Raw genomic sequence first — 15,051 nt, 5'->3', positions numbered from 1 at the left:
AACTAATAGGTTTTATGAATAAGAAATAAACCAGCTTTTACATGCACACATTACGTATTCAGAGACAACCTCGTCGACGACGACGTCGTCATGGAACACAAGGCCCACACGACAATTTTTATCCGAAATAATGCGGAGGCGTTTGGTGTCTCTCTCTCTCTATGTGGTTTGAGATGCCATGAGGTACAAACATACCTACACTTCAGTGTGCACCTTTATTTAAATTTTCGAAATAAAATTAAAGAGCGCGCAAACCTTTTATTAAATTATGCCTCTAGAGCCAGTAGTGACTTTCATATCATGAACAATATTAAACATTAATAAAAACGAATTTTCAAAAGAATTATTCGAATTCGAATCTATACTAAAACCAGCTCTATTAATCAAAACCTACACAAATTTATAAACAAAAAAGAGATTGATTCTTTTTTTTTAGTAACACTGGCAGCACTGCTGCAATTGTCTAGTAGACAAAAGTGTCATGGAGACAGCTTAAGGTCAGAACAAAATGTGTGAGGCGTCTATCGGCACTATATTCAATTGTTGTCTCACGCAAATGAAGTCCAAAACTTATTATCATATCGAATAATTTAATTCGAAGTCGAATACAAAACATTTATTTTTATTTTATGGCCAAATTTGGAATCTTGTAGTCGAAGAGAAAAGAAAAAAAATAAAAGATAAAGGCTAAAACAGAATATGCAAATGCTGCAAGTTCTTTGTGGCAGCAACCAAATCCAAACAAACAAAACAAAAGATAAGAAAAAAAAACTGCCTGTGAGTTTATAGCAAACAAAAACGGAACGAAAAATAAAAGAACGCGCGTTTTATGGAAAGTGGACGGCAAACAACACCTACGCATAAATGGCGGGCGCCTAAATGGATGGTATCCATCCTGTTGCGATTTAGCAAACATTCAAATGTGACAGTTGATTTGTGTGCTGGCTCTCTTTGGTTAGGATGTTTCACGTTTTTTTTTTTCTTCTTTCTTTTTTGTTTATTGTTTAACTGCCGGAACTGGAAAGAAGATGTTACGAAATTAAACTTCTTTAAGAACTTTTAAAGCAACTCTATATCTGGTATAGAATATGTTAATTTTTGTAATAAAAATTAAATATTAATACATATTTAGAGAATTTAGTAGGCTATAGCTACCTTATATTACTTTCTTTCATTCTTTTTCTATTCGAAATAAAAGAATACCAAAAAATAAAGAATTATCTTCGAAAAATAAGTTCTTTTTTCTTCTATAACTCGATTTATAGGGACGTTAAAGAATCATTAAATTAATTTGTGTATATTTCCATAAATTGAAATAAAAGAATGTAGCTTTTATAAAAAAAAGTTGATTCAGTAGGTATATTTATGGTATATGTTTAAATGTATTAATGTCAAGTCAATATGGAAAAGTGTTAAGTAGACATGGTGCTTATCTATGATATCGATAGGTTTTTTTTTTTTTTTAAATTTTAATTTAAAATAAGATTTGTTAACCTCAAATTAAGATGACATGTTTCTTTTTTTTTTATTTTTTATTAATTTGAAATTCTATTAAGCTACTGTAAAATATATGCATTTTAACTCTTAGAGATGGGTTTTTTTGTTTTTTTATTTTGATATTTTTCTAGTTAATGGAATTTATTATAACGGGAAACGTATTTTTTTGGTGTCAATTAAGCGTGTTATTAATATATTCTCAAGATTTTGAAAATGAAAATAAAATGAAAAACTGGCATTTCATTTTTCATGAACTTTATTGGGTTTCATGTAGCTTTCTTTTAATGCATGATGCATCGCTTTATCACAGATATAATTTTGTCACTGTGATGTCATAGATGTTTACCATTTTACGATTCAAGTATCCAAATTAAAATTCATAGATTTCATCGGCTCCGAGAACGTTTAAACCCCTTCAAGAACACATCTTACTTATTTGATAATAATGACTTTTCAGTGAATAGAAATTTTTGAAAAAGTAAAAAATGCTTTTATAAATTTTTTTAAACTTTGACCTCGAATATCTTTTAAACGGTTAGATAAAGAAACCAGTGTACAAGCCCTTTTTTGTAGAGTGTTCAATTTCCTACAAGAATATGTAAAGAAATTTGCGAAAAAGTCGATTGATATTTTGTAAGTATGTTCTACAGGTGTCTAGCAATCGATTTTTCGAAGTATAAAATAAAAAAAAAGATATTCGATTTTGTAACCCACCCTAATTTTAGATAAATAATGGTTCAAACTTATTGCAGCATACGTATTAAAACCTAAATTTTAAAAAAATTTAGGTTTTAATACGTATTTATCTGAGAAAATTTCTCAACATTATTCAGGTTCAAAAATATAAGGAACTTTAAAGTTATTTAAGGGACCCTAAAGTCCCTGTATATTAGATTGTCAAAACAATCTTTCAAATTTTTTAGTAAAGTTGACTGAAAAGTAAATCAAGGAAAATCTTCCAAGTGCGATTTACCCGTCTAACTAAATTTTCGTTCCGAAAATAATAATGCAATGTAATACTTACCATTTTTCGAACTAAAAAAAATGGTTTCCAAATGTCTTGAATAATTGAGTAGGTACTTGTCTAGTTCAAACTAAGGCAGATATTTTCCAAGTGCTCATACGATTATTCACCACACTGCTCACCAGTGGACCCACCATTCATAATCTTATGTTTTCAATTTTCATTACGAAAATATTTATTATAAATTTTAACAATTTACAAGATGCAGAACTTAAACACTTACTAAATAGAAGGAGCTTTGCCAAATTAAAAATTAATGAAAAACTGCGTTCTTAATGTTTTTTTTTTCGAATAAATATCTTGCAAGATCTCAAACATACAAAAATACTTCAAAGTTTGTGTGTCATTAACGATAAATGTACCACAACATCCATCCATTAAAAGTTGAGAAACCATTAATTCTCTTAACCTATACCCACTGCAGACTGCACTGACATTGTGTACCACCCAGAAATGAAACCGTGAGAAATATGTTACCAAATCGCGCGTAAATAGTTTGATTATTCTATTTATCCCGAATGACCGTAACACCACTTGCATTTCAATTTGAAAATGTTGTCCAGTTATATCTTTTTCCAAGTATAAAAAAAGTCCCATTGGGTTGACACTTTTTATAGCTTAACAATTATTTATAAACCTTCAACCGTATGTACAACGCTTATTGTGAATTCCTTTTATGGTACCCACAGGCATTTGATTTTGATTCATGTTCCTCAACTTAACCCATCAACACCAATTTATGTGCATTAAAAAAAAAAAACACCCCAGAATGGGCATGAAAACTCATCATGTAGGTAATTAATCAACCAAAAGTCGACTTTAATCAAACCTCTCACGAAAAGTATCGGAATCAATTTGATACCCACAACCAGCAACACACAACAGACTTTACCACAGCTAATTTCCCAATACTTAAATTGCTGCACTTGGTCTGGTGCATGGTCTGGTTGGTTGTTGCGGTTGCAGAGTGCGCTGCGGCTGCGCTATACAATTCAATTGTAATTTGTGTCATTAGCTAAAACGAAACACGTTTCGCTGGACATTATTGCCATCGGGTGGTGTTTTGTGTGCACAGAGCACAGGTTGATGAAGGTGATTGTAATTACAGTCGAGCAGAGCATTCTTATTGATCTTATAAAGAGCATGGGTCTAGCTTCTAGATCATAGAATTGTCATTCCTTTTGAAAACAAACAAGTAATAGACCGTGCGTTTTGTCGTCGGTTGTTGTCAGTGGGACAATATTGTATTCGAAATATATGTATATAATTTTGGTTGGCAGATTGAAGTTGGCGGCAGATATTAGATGTCTTTGGTGGTGGGCCTTCAAATGCATTCTTTTATCTATCTTTATGTGGTTTGTAGGCTAAGTTTTGTAGAAAATACAGGGTTGCCAACAAACTAAGAGAAAATACAAAACTCTTATACTTTTTCTGAAAAAAAAAAAACCAAACTAGAGACTTCTAGGATTTTAAACACTTCTTTAACACTTCTTTAAAGATCTGCTCAGATCCAGTTTACTTCTTAAAGTCTCAAGAACTTAGCTTTTTAAATAGTTTTTAAAGAAGTTTTACAGAACTTCGGTTCTTAAGAGAAGTATTATGGCGTTTAATGTAATAAAATATTTTAGGATAAATTTGAAAAACAGAAATAAATTTGAATTTTAATTCTTGGATGACTTCTGGACCTTTATAAAACAGCTCAATGAAGTTCTACCGAAGCTTTTAATAAATACCAACAGGTCCGTTAAAGCTTCTTAAAAACCTTATGGGGAGAATGCTATTAGGAAAAAAACTTGTAGAAGCACTTTTTTTTTAACTGTGCATAGAAACTTTACCCAAGTAAAAATTAAAATGTATGTAAATTCTGTAACACATGTTCTTAAATGACAGTGATACCAAAAGTAAAACCAAAAATGGAAACCATTCAGAATAATTTTTTTAACGACGTAGTGATACTTCAACTAAAACAAAATAGATCTTAATCTAAATTTTGGCTTTTAAAAAGCCTATATGACTCAATTTCTATTTTTGGTGACAGCACAGTTTAAGTTTGAATTTTTTCAAAAATTAAATTAATTCATTTTAACAAAAGCAGAAGTATTTTTAAATAAAAATTACAATAAGCGTAGGATGATTACTTCCTTTTGTCAAAATAACAAATAACTTTCAAAAATAAAACTTGTTTACCCACGAATTTAAACAGCAAGTGTGAAAATATTCATGAGATATAATATATGCCTGTATGTATATTTATTATGTATTCTTAAAATATAATAAGTTGAATTTAAACAAATAATTTAGTATTAAGATTATAAGTTTACACCTACTGTTTACAATTTGCTTCTTAAATAAATCAAAAATTACCTTAAAAAGATTTCTTTTTCTTTTTCACTAGAATCATAAATAGCACTTAAAACTTTGTGTCATTAAGTGGTTATATATGTGACAAAAATAGAACTTTATAAACTGTTTGTTTTTTTTTTTAAGTGAAGCCACTATGAAAAAAAAAATCACTAAAAGAGGATTTCATAAAACTAGAATTGATAATAATACGCTTGTTTTTACAGACTACATTTTCATTAAAATCTAGTACCTACAAATAGCTACAATTGTTTAAAAACATGGTTTTAATCTGAAAAGTTTTTTTCTTTGCAAAAACAAAATTATTCAACAACTGAACTAATAGCCTTAGTGAAAATTTATTCGATTTTGCGATTTGAAATCGATGACTTTTAAAAACAATATCACACTATAAGAGATAGAGAGCGAAAAATAAGTTTTTATCAAAAATTAGTCTTTAAGAGCTAAGATCACCAAAAACTAAAAAATTCGGGTAGGGTAGAAGGGGGAGCATTTGCCAATGGGGTACCTTTGCCAGTCCAGGTTTTTTTCCAAACCAACAGAATATTAAATACCGAAAAATCATTTTCTGTTGCACATTTATGATTGAAAACTTTGCACAAAGTTTGACAGCTTTTGGCTGCACACGAAATAAATTAGACGCTTGTGTTAGTTTTTTAATGTTGAGAACCAAAATATGAAGGTACATAACCGTCCTAAATTGTAGGTATTTGTCGTGTTAAATAACTTGTTGATACAAATATCTTTTCAAAATTATGTGTACTATGCTGTGTAGAAGCGATTTTTTTACTGTTTAACTTATAAAAAAGTTATAGGTAAATTTTTGAAAGATTAGCTTGTGGGGTGCATTTGCCATTCGTTTTTGGGTAGGTTTTGCTCTGGCAAATGCACCCCATGGGGTACATTTGCCAGAAGTAAGCTTCCTCAAAAGAGGATGGCAGAATCCTTTAAAATCAGTCCCTTCTTCGTATTTTCAGCTAAAAAGAAGTTTTGTTTATGATTATTGGTTTTATTTGTATTAACTTTGATATTAAGGTAACTGGCAATCCCTCCCCACCCCCGTGGGAAAGCCTCCCACCTGGGGAGGATTTGCCACATCGCTTTTCATTTTTTTGAATAAATTATTAAAAATAGAAATAATTAATATATCAAGATGAAAAAAATATTTAAGTGAAGATAATAAAGTCAATAATAATATCAGATATAAAAAAATTAAAAGAAACGTAAAAACTTTGCGTTAAGTCAATTTTCCTAAATCCTGGCAAATCCTCCCCCTTCTACCCTACTTTTATTTTAAGTTATTTTTTTTTTTATTTTTGACAATGTACTCGAAGACTCGTGTTCAATAACTTAATTCATGACAAGATCACATGTACTTGTCAAAGCCAAAATTTTCAATGTAAACATTCGAAAAGTAAAATTTATATGGGCGTTCGCTATTTAAAAATCAAGTTCTAAGTGGAAAAACTATTTAATAAAAAAAAAGCATATGAAATAGCATAGAAAATAAAACCAAAATAAAAAATGCATGTCCTGACTTAACCCCTGTTAACCGGTGTTCAATGTAGACAAGAACCTTATCAAATATTTTTTAAGGCTATATCTAAAAAAATGGCCTCATAAGTCAACATATACATAATATAGGTATACCTATTTCAAATGAGAAAAAACTTTGACGATCGTGGAGCGCCATCTAGAGTCAAAATAAAATCTGCAAAAAATAAGGGTTTTTTTTTATATTTTGAAATAGTTTTTCTACTTATTGGAACTTGATTCTCGAAAAAAAATTAAATAATGAACGCTCTATTAATCTTACAATAAATTAAAAAAACAATTAAACGACCTGCTCCAGGCACAAAATCTAGCTTATTTTAATTCGTCAGGCACGATTTCAGAAAAACTGCTTTTAGCATACCGCTCGCAAGCATGGTATAAAAAGAGAAGGTATGATCATTAGAAAAAACTCTGTATCGAGAACTGTCAAAACTTAAAAATGGCTACTTAAGGTTTTGACAGCTAACCATTGAAATTGTTGTTGTAAACAAATTTGTCTTGGAAATTGTTGTTGCTTTTGACTTTGCCAAATATTAAACGTCAAAACCTTATTACCCCATTTTGTAAGATGGCGGCTCTAATGATCATACCTTGTCTTTTTATACCATGGCTCGCAAGGACTTCTATACACTCCACATCTGCGATCTGGACTTTTGCTTTTAAATAAATTGCCTCCAATGCCTTCCAAACCTATAGTGATTGAAAAATTAAAGTCGAGCTTAACGATGCATTGTGGTCAATCTCCAAATAGTCAATAAACTGTCAATTCACCCTCTGTGGTTCCATTTATCTGCTTGAGCAGTCCATGGACGCTAGTTAAATGTAGATTTTGATGAAAAGTTACGATAAAACTATGATCCCTCTCAGTGAAAAAGAAATTTACACATACCGTGCGGTTTTGAGCACAAGGCATATGCTTAATGAAAATTAAACGAACCGTATATTTGCGCATTATAGTCAGCCTTATGGGTTTGTGTGTTTTCGCTCACTCGCACATGCCATATTGATATTAACCTGTATAAGCTAATGCTTATTATATTTAGGCTTTTGGTTTATAATAAATTCTTCAACAGAGATTGCAGATACAAAAATGTTGGTAGAATGTGTTCGTGAGTTTTTAAAAGAAGTAAATTCTTATTTTTTAAGCAACAATGAACTAATTAAAACAAACACAAAATATGTACTTACTAACAAGAAATTTACAAGACAACATCGCTTGAAAAAAATAAAAGCCTGAAAAAGGCAGTAAGAAATTAGGTTAATTTGTCAAAACACTCATAGCAATTGCTGGAAAGGGATCCGCCTAAGGAGAGAATTAATCTTTAAGATTATTTAATTCAGTTATCACTTCTGAAACAAGAATGCCGAGTTTCTTAAATATAATTAGCTATAAGCAGGCTGACCCGTGCATATTTGCCTTACCTAAATTTTTCACTTTTGTACTAATAAGACCCTGAGTTTAGTGAGTTTAAATACTACTTTACAAGCTTCCATAAATAAATTAATGCAGAAATATTGCGTTTTTAGATTCTAATACTTCCATTGTTTAATTCTACATATAGTCCATATTACCTATAATATTTAACATTTTCAATTAAAACAAAACACGTCTCATTGACTATCAAAGTTATAATATATGTAGGTACATAATGCATAATTATTTACACGCAAATTACAAATTCCTACAATAAACAAAATTTTCAAAAAAAAAACCTTATTAAAAGACACGAACTTTTGATAAGTTCAAGTTATAAAATGCGACTAATTAAAAAGCAAACATTCTAACTGCATATTAAAATTTAACTCTAACTTAAGTCTTATATTGGCTATAATTTTTGTTAACATCTTTGCAATTGGCCTGAAATGATACAAGTGTTAACTTAAGGCCTTCATAATTATAATCTGCCTATATTTACTTTTTAGCACATCTAACACACACTTCGTTTCGGTATGAAAAATATCAGATTTCATCAATAAATTTTAATAAGTCGCTAAAAAGTGTATAAAAATAAAACTATACACATCCAAACACCATAAATCTATCAACTTACCTCATTGTAAAAAATTTCATTGATAAATCCATAATTTTCTGTCAAAAAGTATAGATAGGTGGGGATAGGTAGATAGGTAGGTATTTCTTTTTATTTGTTTTTTGCTTAGGTTTGAGTTTTATTTTTATTTTATTTCCATTCAAGTTTCTATGAAAAAATATTATTATCGGATGAAGGAATTCACAAATGCACGTCCGTTTGTTGGTTGGGCGAGCGAGAGTCGTTGATCGTTGACGTTCCCTGTTCCCGTGTCGTGTTGTTTTTTTTTTCCTAATCAGCTTAATTTTTATGTTCGCAAGAAGTTTGTTTCTCACTAAAATAGTCTGCGCCAAGGAACAACAACAACAACAAAAAATGCACTATCAGCGTGCGAAACACAAATAATAACAATTACACCTGTTCGCACTAAAAGATATCTACAACAGGTAGAAGATATCTCACGGATAAGATACCTGATTTGAGTTAGGGTAAATTTTTCTGTCAACCGATAGACTAGGTACCTTTTTTCAATTACCGGAAACAATGAATTTATGAATCTCAAAGATACTTTTATTGAGATGTTTATTTTTTTCGAATACAACTTATTGGAAACTACTCCTGATCAATATGCAACACACTATACCCCCGAGTCACTCGTCGAAACAAAACTTGATTTTCTTATAATCACATTCATATGCAAGGACGATGGACATCAAGATCGGAAGGAGATAGACACAAAATATGACTTCATTAAGGCTCAATACCGTCAATCAATAAAAATGCCTTGAGTTTACTTACGATCAGCGAATAACAACCAGACACCACGAGGAATCGATATACTTAAAAAACAACAACAACAGCACAAAAAAAACTGCTAAAATATCAACAAAAAGTGCACACACAGTAAAAACGATTTGTTTATCTTAATTAAACAGGTAGCCTCTCGAAGCTCTATATCTTTGTAGGCAACCTTAAAAAAAACTGAAGACAGCTATGACTCAATGCTGCAGCGCTAAAGAAGAACCTGTCGCGCCGTCGCAGTCGTTATAACCATAACCGGGATTAATCTCCAAAAACAACGACACGATCCCAGAGAGACGCAATGTCCTCTTTAAGCAACAAAAAAAGATCGAAAAATATAAAAAAAAAGAAGAACGAATTACGAACGATCCCGGATTGGAAAATATATTGGTTCAGAATTTAAGCGAGTTAGAGCTAGCTCTTCACTGGAAGCCCACGAACTTGTATCTAAAACGATTGTAGCTGTTGGATTGTTGAACAACCGTCATCCGTGGGATGATGGTTGGGTTGTTTGATACCCACACCGATCGTCGTCGTTCTGGTTGTTTTGTTGTTGTTGTTTTTGGTCGGTCGGTTTCTTCTCTTGTTATTGTTGTTGTTGGTGGGTTTTTTTCTGATTTTGTATTATTTTGTGAACGAAAATTGTGGTCTTACCTTTTTTGAGTATTAAATGCTTTGTATGTATTAGTTTGGTCTAAAAGAAAAAGGTGTGCAATTTTTTGTGTAGCGAAGGCGATATTGTGGTGGTAGTTTCATTCAGATTCAGGTGAACGCATGCAGCACGCTTCGATAGACTTTTCAGGTATCGTATAGTTTCGTTTTGTGAATAGAAAAGGTTTCTGATCGTCATAGTGGCTTGTGTGTAGGTATTATAGAAATGGGACTAGATACACTGATGTCGAAAGTATAAAATAGTAGGATACACTACTTTTTCAATACAAATCACAGTTTTCGTGAATGTACATATGTACTTTTAAGAAGATCCAACTAACATTTCAGCTTCTGTGAAGCCTTACGAATGTTTATTTTATTTTATTTTATTTTATTTTATTTTATTTTATTTTATTTTATTTTTATTTATTTTATTTTATTTTATTTTATTTTATTTTATTTTATTTTATTTTATTTTATTTTATTTTATTTTATTTTATTTTATTTTATTTTATTTTATTTTATTTTATTTTATTTTATTTTATTTTATTTTATTTTATTTTATTTTATTTTATTTTACTTTATTTTATTTTATTTTATTTTATTTTATTTTATTTTATTTTATTTTATTTTATTTTATTTTATTTTATTTTATTTTATTTTATTTTATTTTATTTTATTTTATTTTATTTTATTTTATTTTATTTTATGTTATTTTATTTTATTTTATTTTATTTTATTTTATTTTATTTTATTTTATTTTTTTTTATTTTTATTTTTATTTTTATTTTTATTTTTATTTTTATTTTTATTTTTATTTTTATTTTTATTTTTATTTTTATTTTTATTTTTATTTTTATTTTTATTTTTATTTTTATTTTCTCTCATATTAAACCATCCAATAAACATTGGAGTCTTCAATTAGATATATTTGATTCATCTTAAACTTGAGAAATTTGCCTAGTCAGGTCGATGAAGTCACAATAGAACGACTTGGGTCACTATGACGTATACGTATTATTTTTTTTTTATAGAAGTATTAAATTTACGTAGTTATACTATTTTCGAGCTGACATAATAATTCAAATTTCCAAATTGCTCTCAAATATCACTCCTATTGCTGGGAATTATATATGCTCATTTGGAATTTAATATATAAATCCATGAAAAACATGGACTTACGTATACATAAACGCTGTTAAATCAAAAACGACAGCACTGGTAAGCAGCATGCCCTGTTATGGTTAAGCTGGGTTTTCTTCAAGCACAAAATAGGAAATTCTGCTTGAGTTGCAACCGTATTGAACAAAACTAGGTTTGTTGTGTGGGTTTGAATTTGGTTCGGTCTGAAAAGATAGAGGTATGAAGGTAAGGTTAGGTATATCACAGACAGTTATTGTATCATATCCGTTGCGTATACGCAAGTCTAACGCACTTTATTGAATTTTCATATTTATGTAGATGATGAGATGAGCGGTAAGTATATATACATATAAATGTATACAATATACCTATATTTATAGATACAAAATTAGTTTAAAGATAAAGGTTGGAAATGGGAATTATTTACAGCCAATAATAAGAAGAAAACAAAATTCTTTAGAATAAAACCAAACACTTTCCAACGAGATCAAAAATGACGAATGAGCTTTACTTATTTTGGTGTTTTTTGTTAAACGCATTAAGTACACTCGTCAGCAGCTAAGACTGGAACAGTATAGTAAAAGTCTGCAGCTAGTTTCGGCAGTCTTCAGAAAAAAGAGTGCATTGTTATTGCACTTTTTTAATGATAACGGAAGCAAAAAAAATATGGCATTATAGCAGATAATCTTTCTCTTAAACCCAAACATCTTTTTCATATGAGTTTATGTATTTAATTTTACTAGAAATCCCTAAAAAAAGCACAAAATATTTTTTTTTTTTTTTCATTTACAAAGTTATCGGACAAGAGTTCTAACATACTTCAAATTATGTAAAATTTTGAACTCTGTACACATAAAAACTGAATTTTCAAAGAAGAAACAATATAAATGAACTGCTTTTATTATTTGAAAGTAGGTCTATTTTATCGATGTTTAGAATTTAATCTTAAAACGGTCACTGGGCGTATGTGGAACATTTTTTTTATTAAACAACAATAGCGTCTAGCGTGGTCAACAAAAATAAACAAAACTTCAAAATTTTAAAAACGTTTACTGAAACTTGGCACTTAGTTGTAGTTTTTAGTACACTGAGAAAAAGCCACCATAAAACAACGTAAAATATATGAAAACCACATTTAACTATAAATCGGAATGATTTTGCGTTCAAGTTGAACATTTTAAAATCAACGTGGAAATCAGGTTAATTTTTTGTGGTTTTCTATTTCAAAGCAACATATTTCAAAGTCTTTATCTTTGAAACAATGACGTTTCAACTTCAATTTATTTTTTCCCTCAGTGTACCTGTGTAATTGAAGGAAAATAATGAGATAAACAACAAAAAAATTGAAAAATGAAAAATGAAAATTAAATTTTCACGTGAAACTCACAATACAACTTTTTGGTATGGATTTTTAAAAAGATTAAGGTCACATTAGTATAACACATAGTATTATTGTAAAAGTCTTAATAAGGTAGTATTTTTTTGTATTGACATTTTGTAAGTCTGAATCTTGCATAGACCCAAAAGACAGTGGTCTCATTCCTAGTGCATTCCACAAAGAAAAGCAACAAAGGTTTCTTGAAAACAGTGATATAACTCCAAGTTTTTCATGCTCCAAATTCTTTTTTAAACTTTTATTATTTCTTATTTTTCATTTTTTTTTCAAAAAAATACTTAAATTTTATTGAATTTATTGAAAACAATTCTTGGTTTTGGCAGCGTGTGTTAAAGCTTTAGGGATTTTTTTTTTCAGATATGAATTTTTAATACAAAAGAGTTTATTCAAAACATTTAGTTTAATAGTCATTTTGTTGTTTGACAATTTGTAATAACCAAACTCATTTTTACGATAACTGTTGGTTCATAACTTACAAAAAAATTGCAATACAAATTGATCTTCTTCAAATACAGAAATCAGTTTTTCGTTAAATTAGGTCTTTGTGTTTATATCTAAGAAGCTGAAACTTCATATTATTTCGATTTTGTGATAAAATAAAAAGAATTAATTTTGAATTGGTGATAATTAAGACACAATAAGGCGTTTTTAATTTCTTTTTAAACTGACGAGACAAAGACATCATTATTATCAGCTTCAAAATTGATAATTTTACCTTATATCGAAAAGAACACTGCTAACAAATTCCATCTTATCCAAATAGAATATTCAACCTTCTATTATTTTGAATATTTTAGTCAGAATGTAATAATTTTAATTTTTTCTAATTAACCTCAAAATCCACCCAAAAAATTCATACAATTTTTAGGTATTAAGAAAATTTTAGTTATTGCAGTGAGATTTCACTAAAATAATGACTTTGAGTAATTTTTTTTGAAATATTAAGGAAACAAGCCATTAAAAATTGATAAATTAAATTATAATTAGAATCATTTTAATTTTACCAAAATAGTTCATAGGTATTTTGTATGTAATTGTATTACATCGTTTAGGAAAACTAATAATTTAATTCAAAAAATTAATTCATTATTTTACTATAGGATGGTATTTATCATTATTATGTACGTACCTTTTCCTATTAAAATAAAATCATAACAATGTACATAAGTTTTGCCGCATATAAAATAATGAAACAGATTTCTTTTCCCGTCAAGTTCCTGTTCATCGTCATGGGAAATTAATTTTCAAACTCACTCACCTGCTACATCACGACATTACATTCAAACACCAAGTTTCCTATCCCATTCATCATTATTTTCATATAGAGATTCCATTAAATGAAAAAAAAAAATGAAAAAATAAATCTAGGCTTGGTTCAATTGCCGCTAATTGTTTATGTTTGTCCAAAAATAGACATAGTAGGTACTACATTTACTATGAGGAATTTTGGTTCGTTGGTTCATAATAAAATGCACCAACAGAACCACCAAACTCCCTCGCAGACCTATACTCTAAAAACCTTTTACACCTCTTTCATGAGCAATGTGCGACACAGTGGGGCAGGATAATTTAAAAAAAGGCAAAAAAAGTAGGTTCATCTAGAAATCTTTAACCGTGAGCTTATGCACAAATCTCCAAACCTTACAAACAGGGGCGTACACTCCCTTGGGGCAAGCGGGGCCACGCCCCGGGGCCCCCGACTGACCCCAGGGCCCCCACTGGAGACAATGCAGAGAAGGAAACTGTTAGCATAAATTGAGTTACGAAGTAAATTAAAATTTATTTGAATCACTTCGGATACAAGAGAGACAAATTATGTGATGTATAATGTATAATGCATTGGTAGCCACACAATATTATATTGATTTAAAAAAAAGGTTACCCCAGGGGCCCCAAAAAATAAACTGCTTTTTTAAAAGAAGAATTATAATTTTATCTTAGGGCCCCAAAAAATATTACTTGAAAAATCTTTGCAACCACAAATAATACATTAGGGGCCCCAAAAAAGCAGAAAAAGTTTTGTTAATGACATACCAAATATTACTTCAAGTCAATACATTAAGGGCCCTAAAAAAGCAAGCAAAATTAAATTAAAAAAAATTGTTTTTTAAAATTTAATTACATTTGTTGATGGATTACTAAATATTACATTAGGAGCCCCAAAAAATATGACTTCGGGGCTCCAAAAATATTATATGAAGGGTCCCAAAAAATAATTTTTCAGGAACCCATTAGTTGAGAGACTGTCAAATATTAATTTGGGGGCCCCAAAATCTATTACTAAGGAGTCCAAAAATATTCATCAAATTTTCTGATGGCATGACAAATATTATTTGGGGATCCTCAAAAGCTATTACTTCAGTGGTTCAAAACAATCAAATGGAAAATTAAATATCAATTCAGGGGCCCCAACATAAGTACATCTGGGCCCAAAATAAAAACATTACGTTATTGGTGGCTTTCCGAATATTACTTCAGAACAGAGGCCCCAATACCTATTAATTTTTGGCTCCAAAAAAATTATATTATATTTTAATGGCCTCTAAGCACTTAATTTTGAGGCCCCAAAAATAATTTTTCAGGTGCCCCAAAAG

General features: G+C 29.6%; 1 protein-coding gene across 1 annotated transcript in view; it reads right to left on the bottom strand.

Moving 5' to 3' along the window:
• Positions 1 to 9,585, bottom strand: part of LOC129907171 (uncharacterized) — an 87,663-nt gene extending 78,078 nt beyond the window's left edge. The window contains exon 1 of the mRNA XM_055983260.1: positions 8,488 to 9,585. Within this exon, the coding sequence (XP_055839235.1) occupies positions 8,488 to 8,519 (32 nt within the window). The 5' untranslated portion in view covers positions 8,520 to 9,585. The remainder of the gene's footprint in view (positions 1 to 8,487) is intronic.
• Between the last annotated feature and the right edge of the window lie 5,466 nt (positions 9,586 to 15,051).

The sequence above is a fragment of the Episyrphus balteatus genome, chromosome 1, assembly GCF_945859705.1.
Source record: "Episyrphus balteatus chromosome 1, idEpiBalt1.1, whole genome shotgun sequence".
Taxonomy (NCBI): domain Eukaryota; kingdom Metazoa; phylum Arthropoda; class Insecta; order Diptera; family Syrphidae; genus Episyrphus; species Episyrphus balteatus.
The sequence above is the reverse complement of the archived record's forward strand: the minus strand, read 5'-3'. Positions and strand labels throughout refer to the sequence as shown.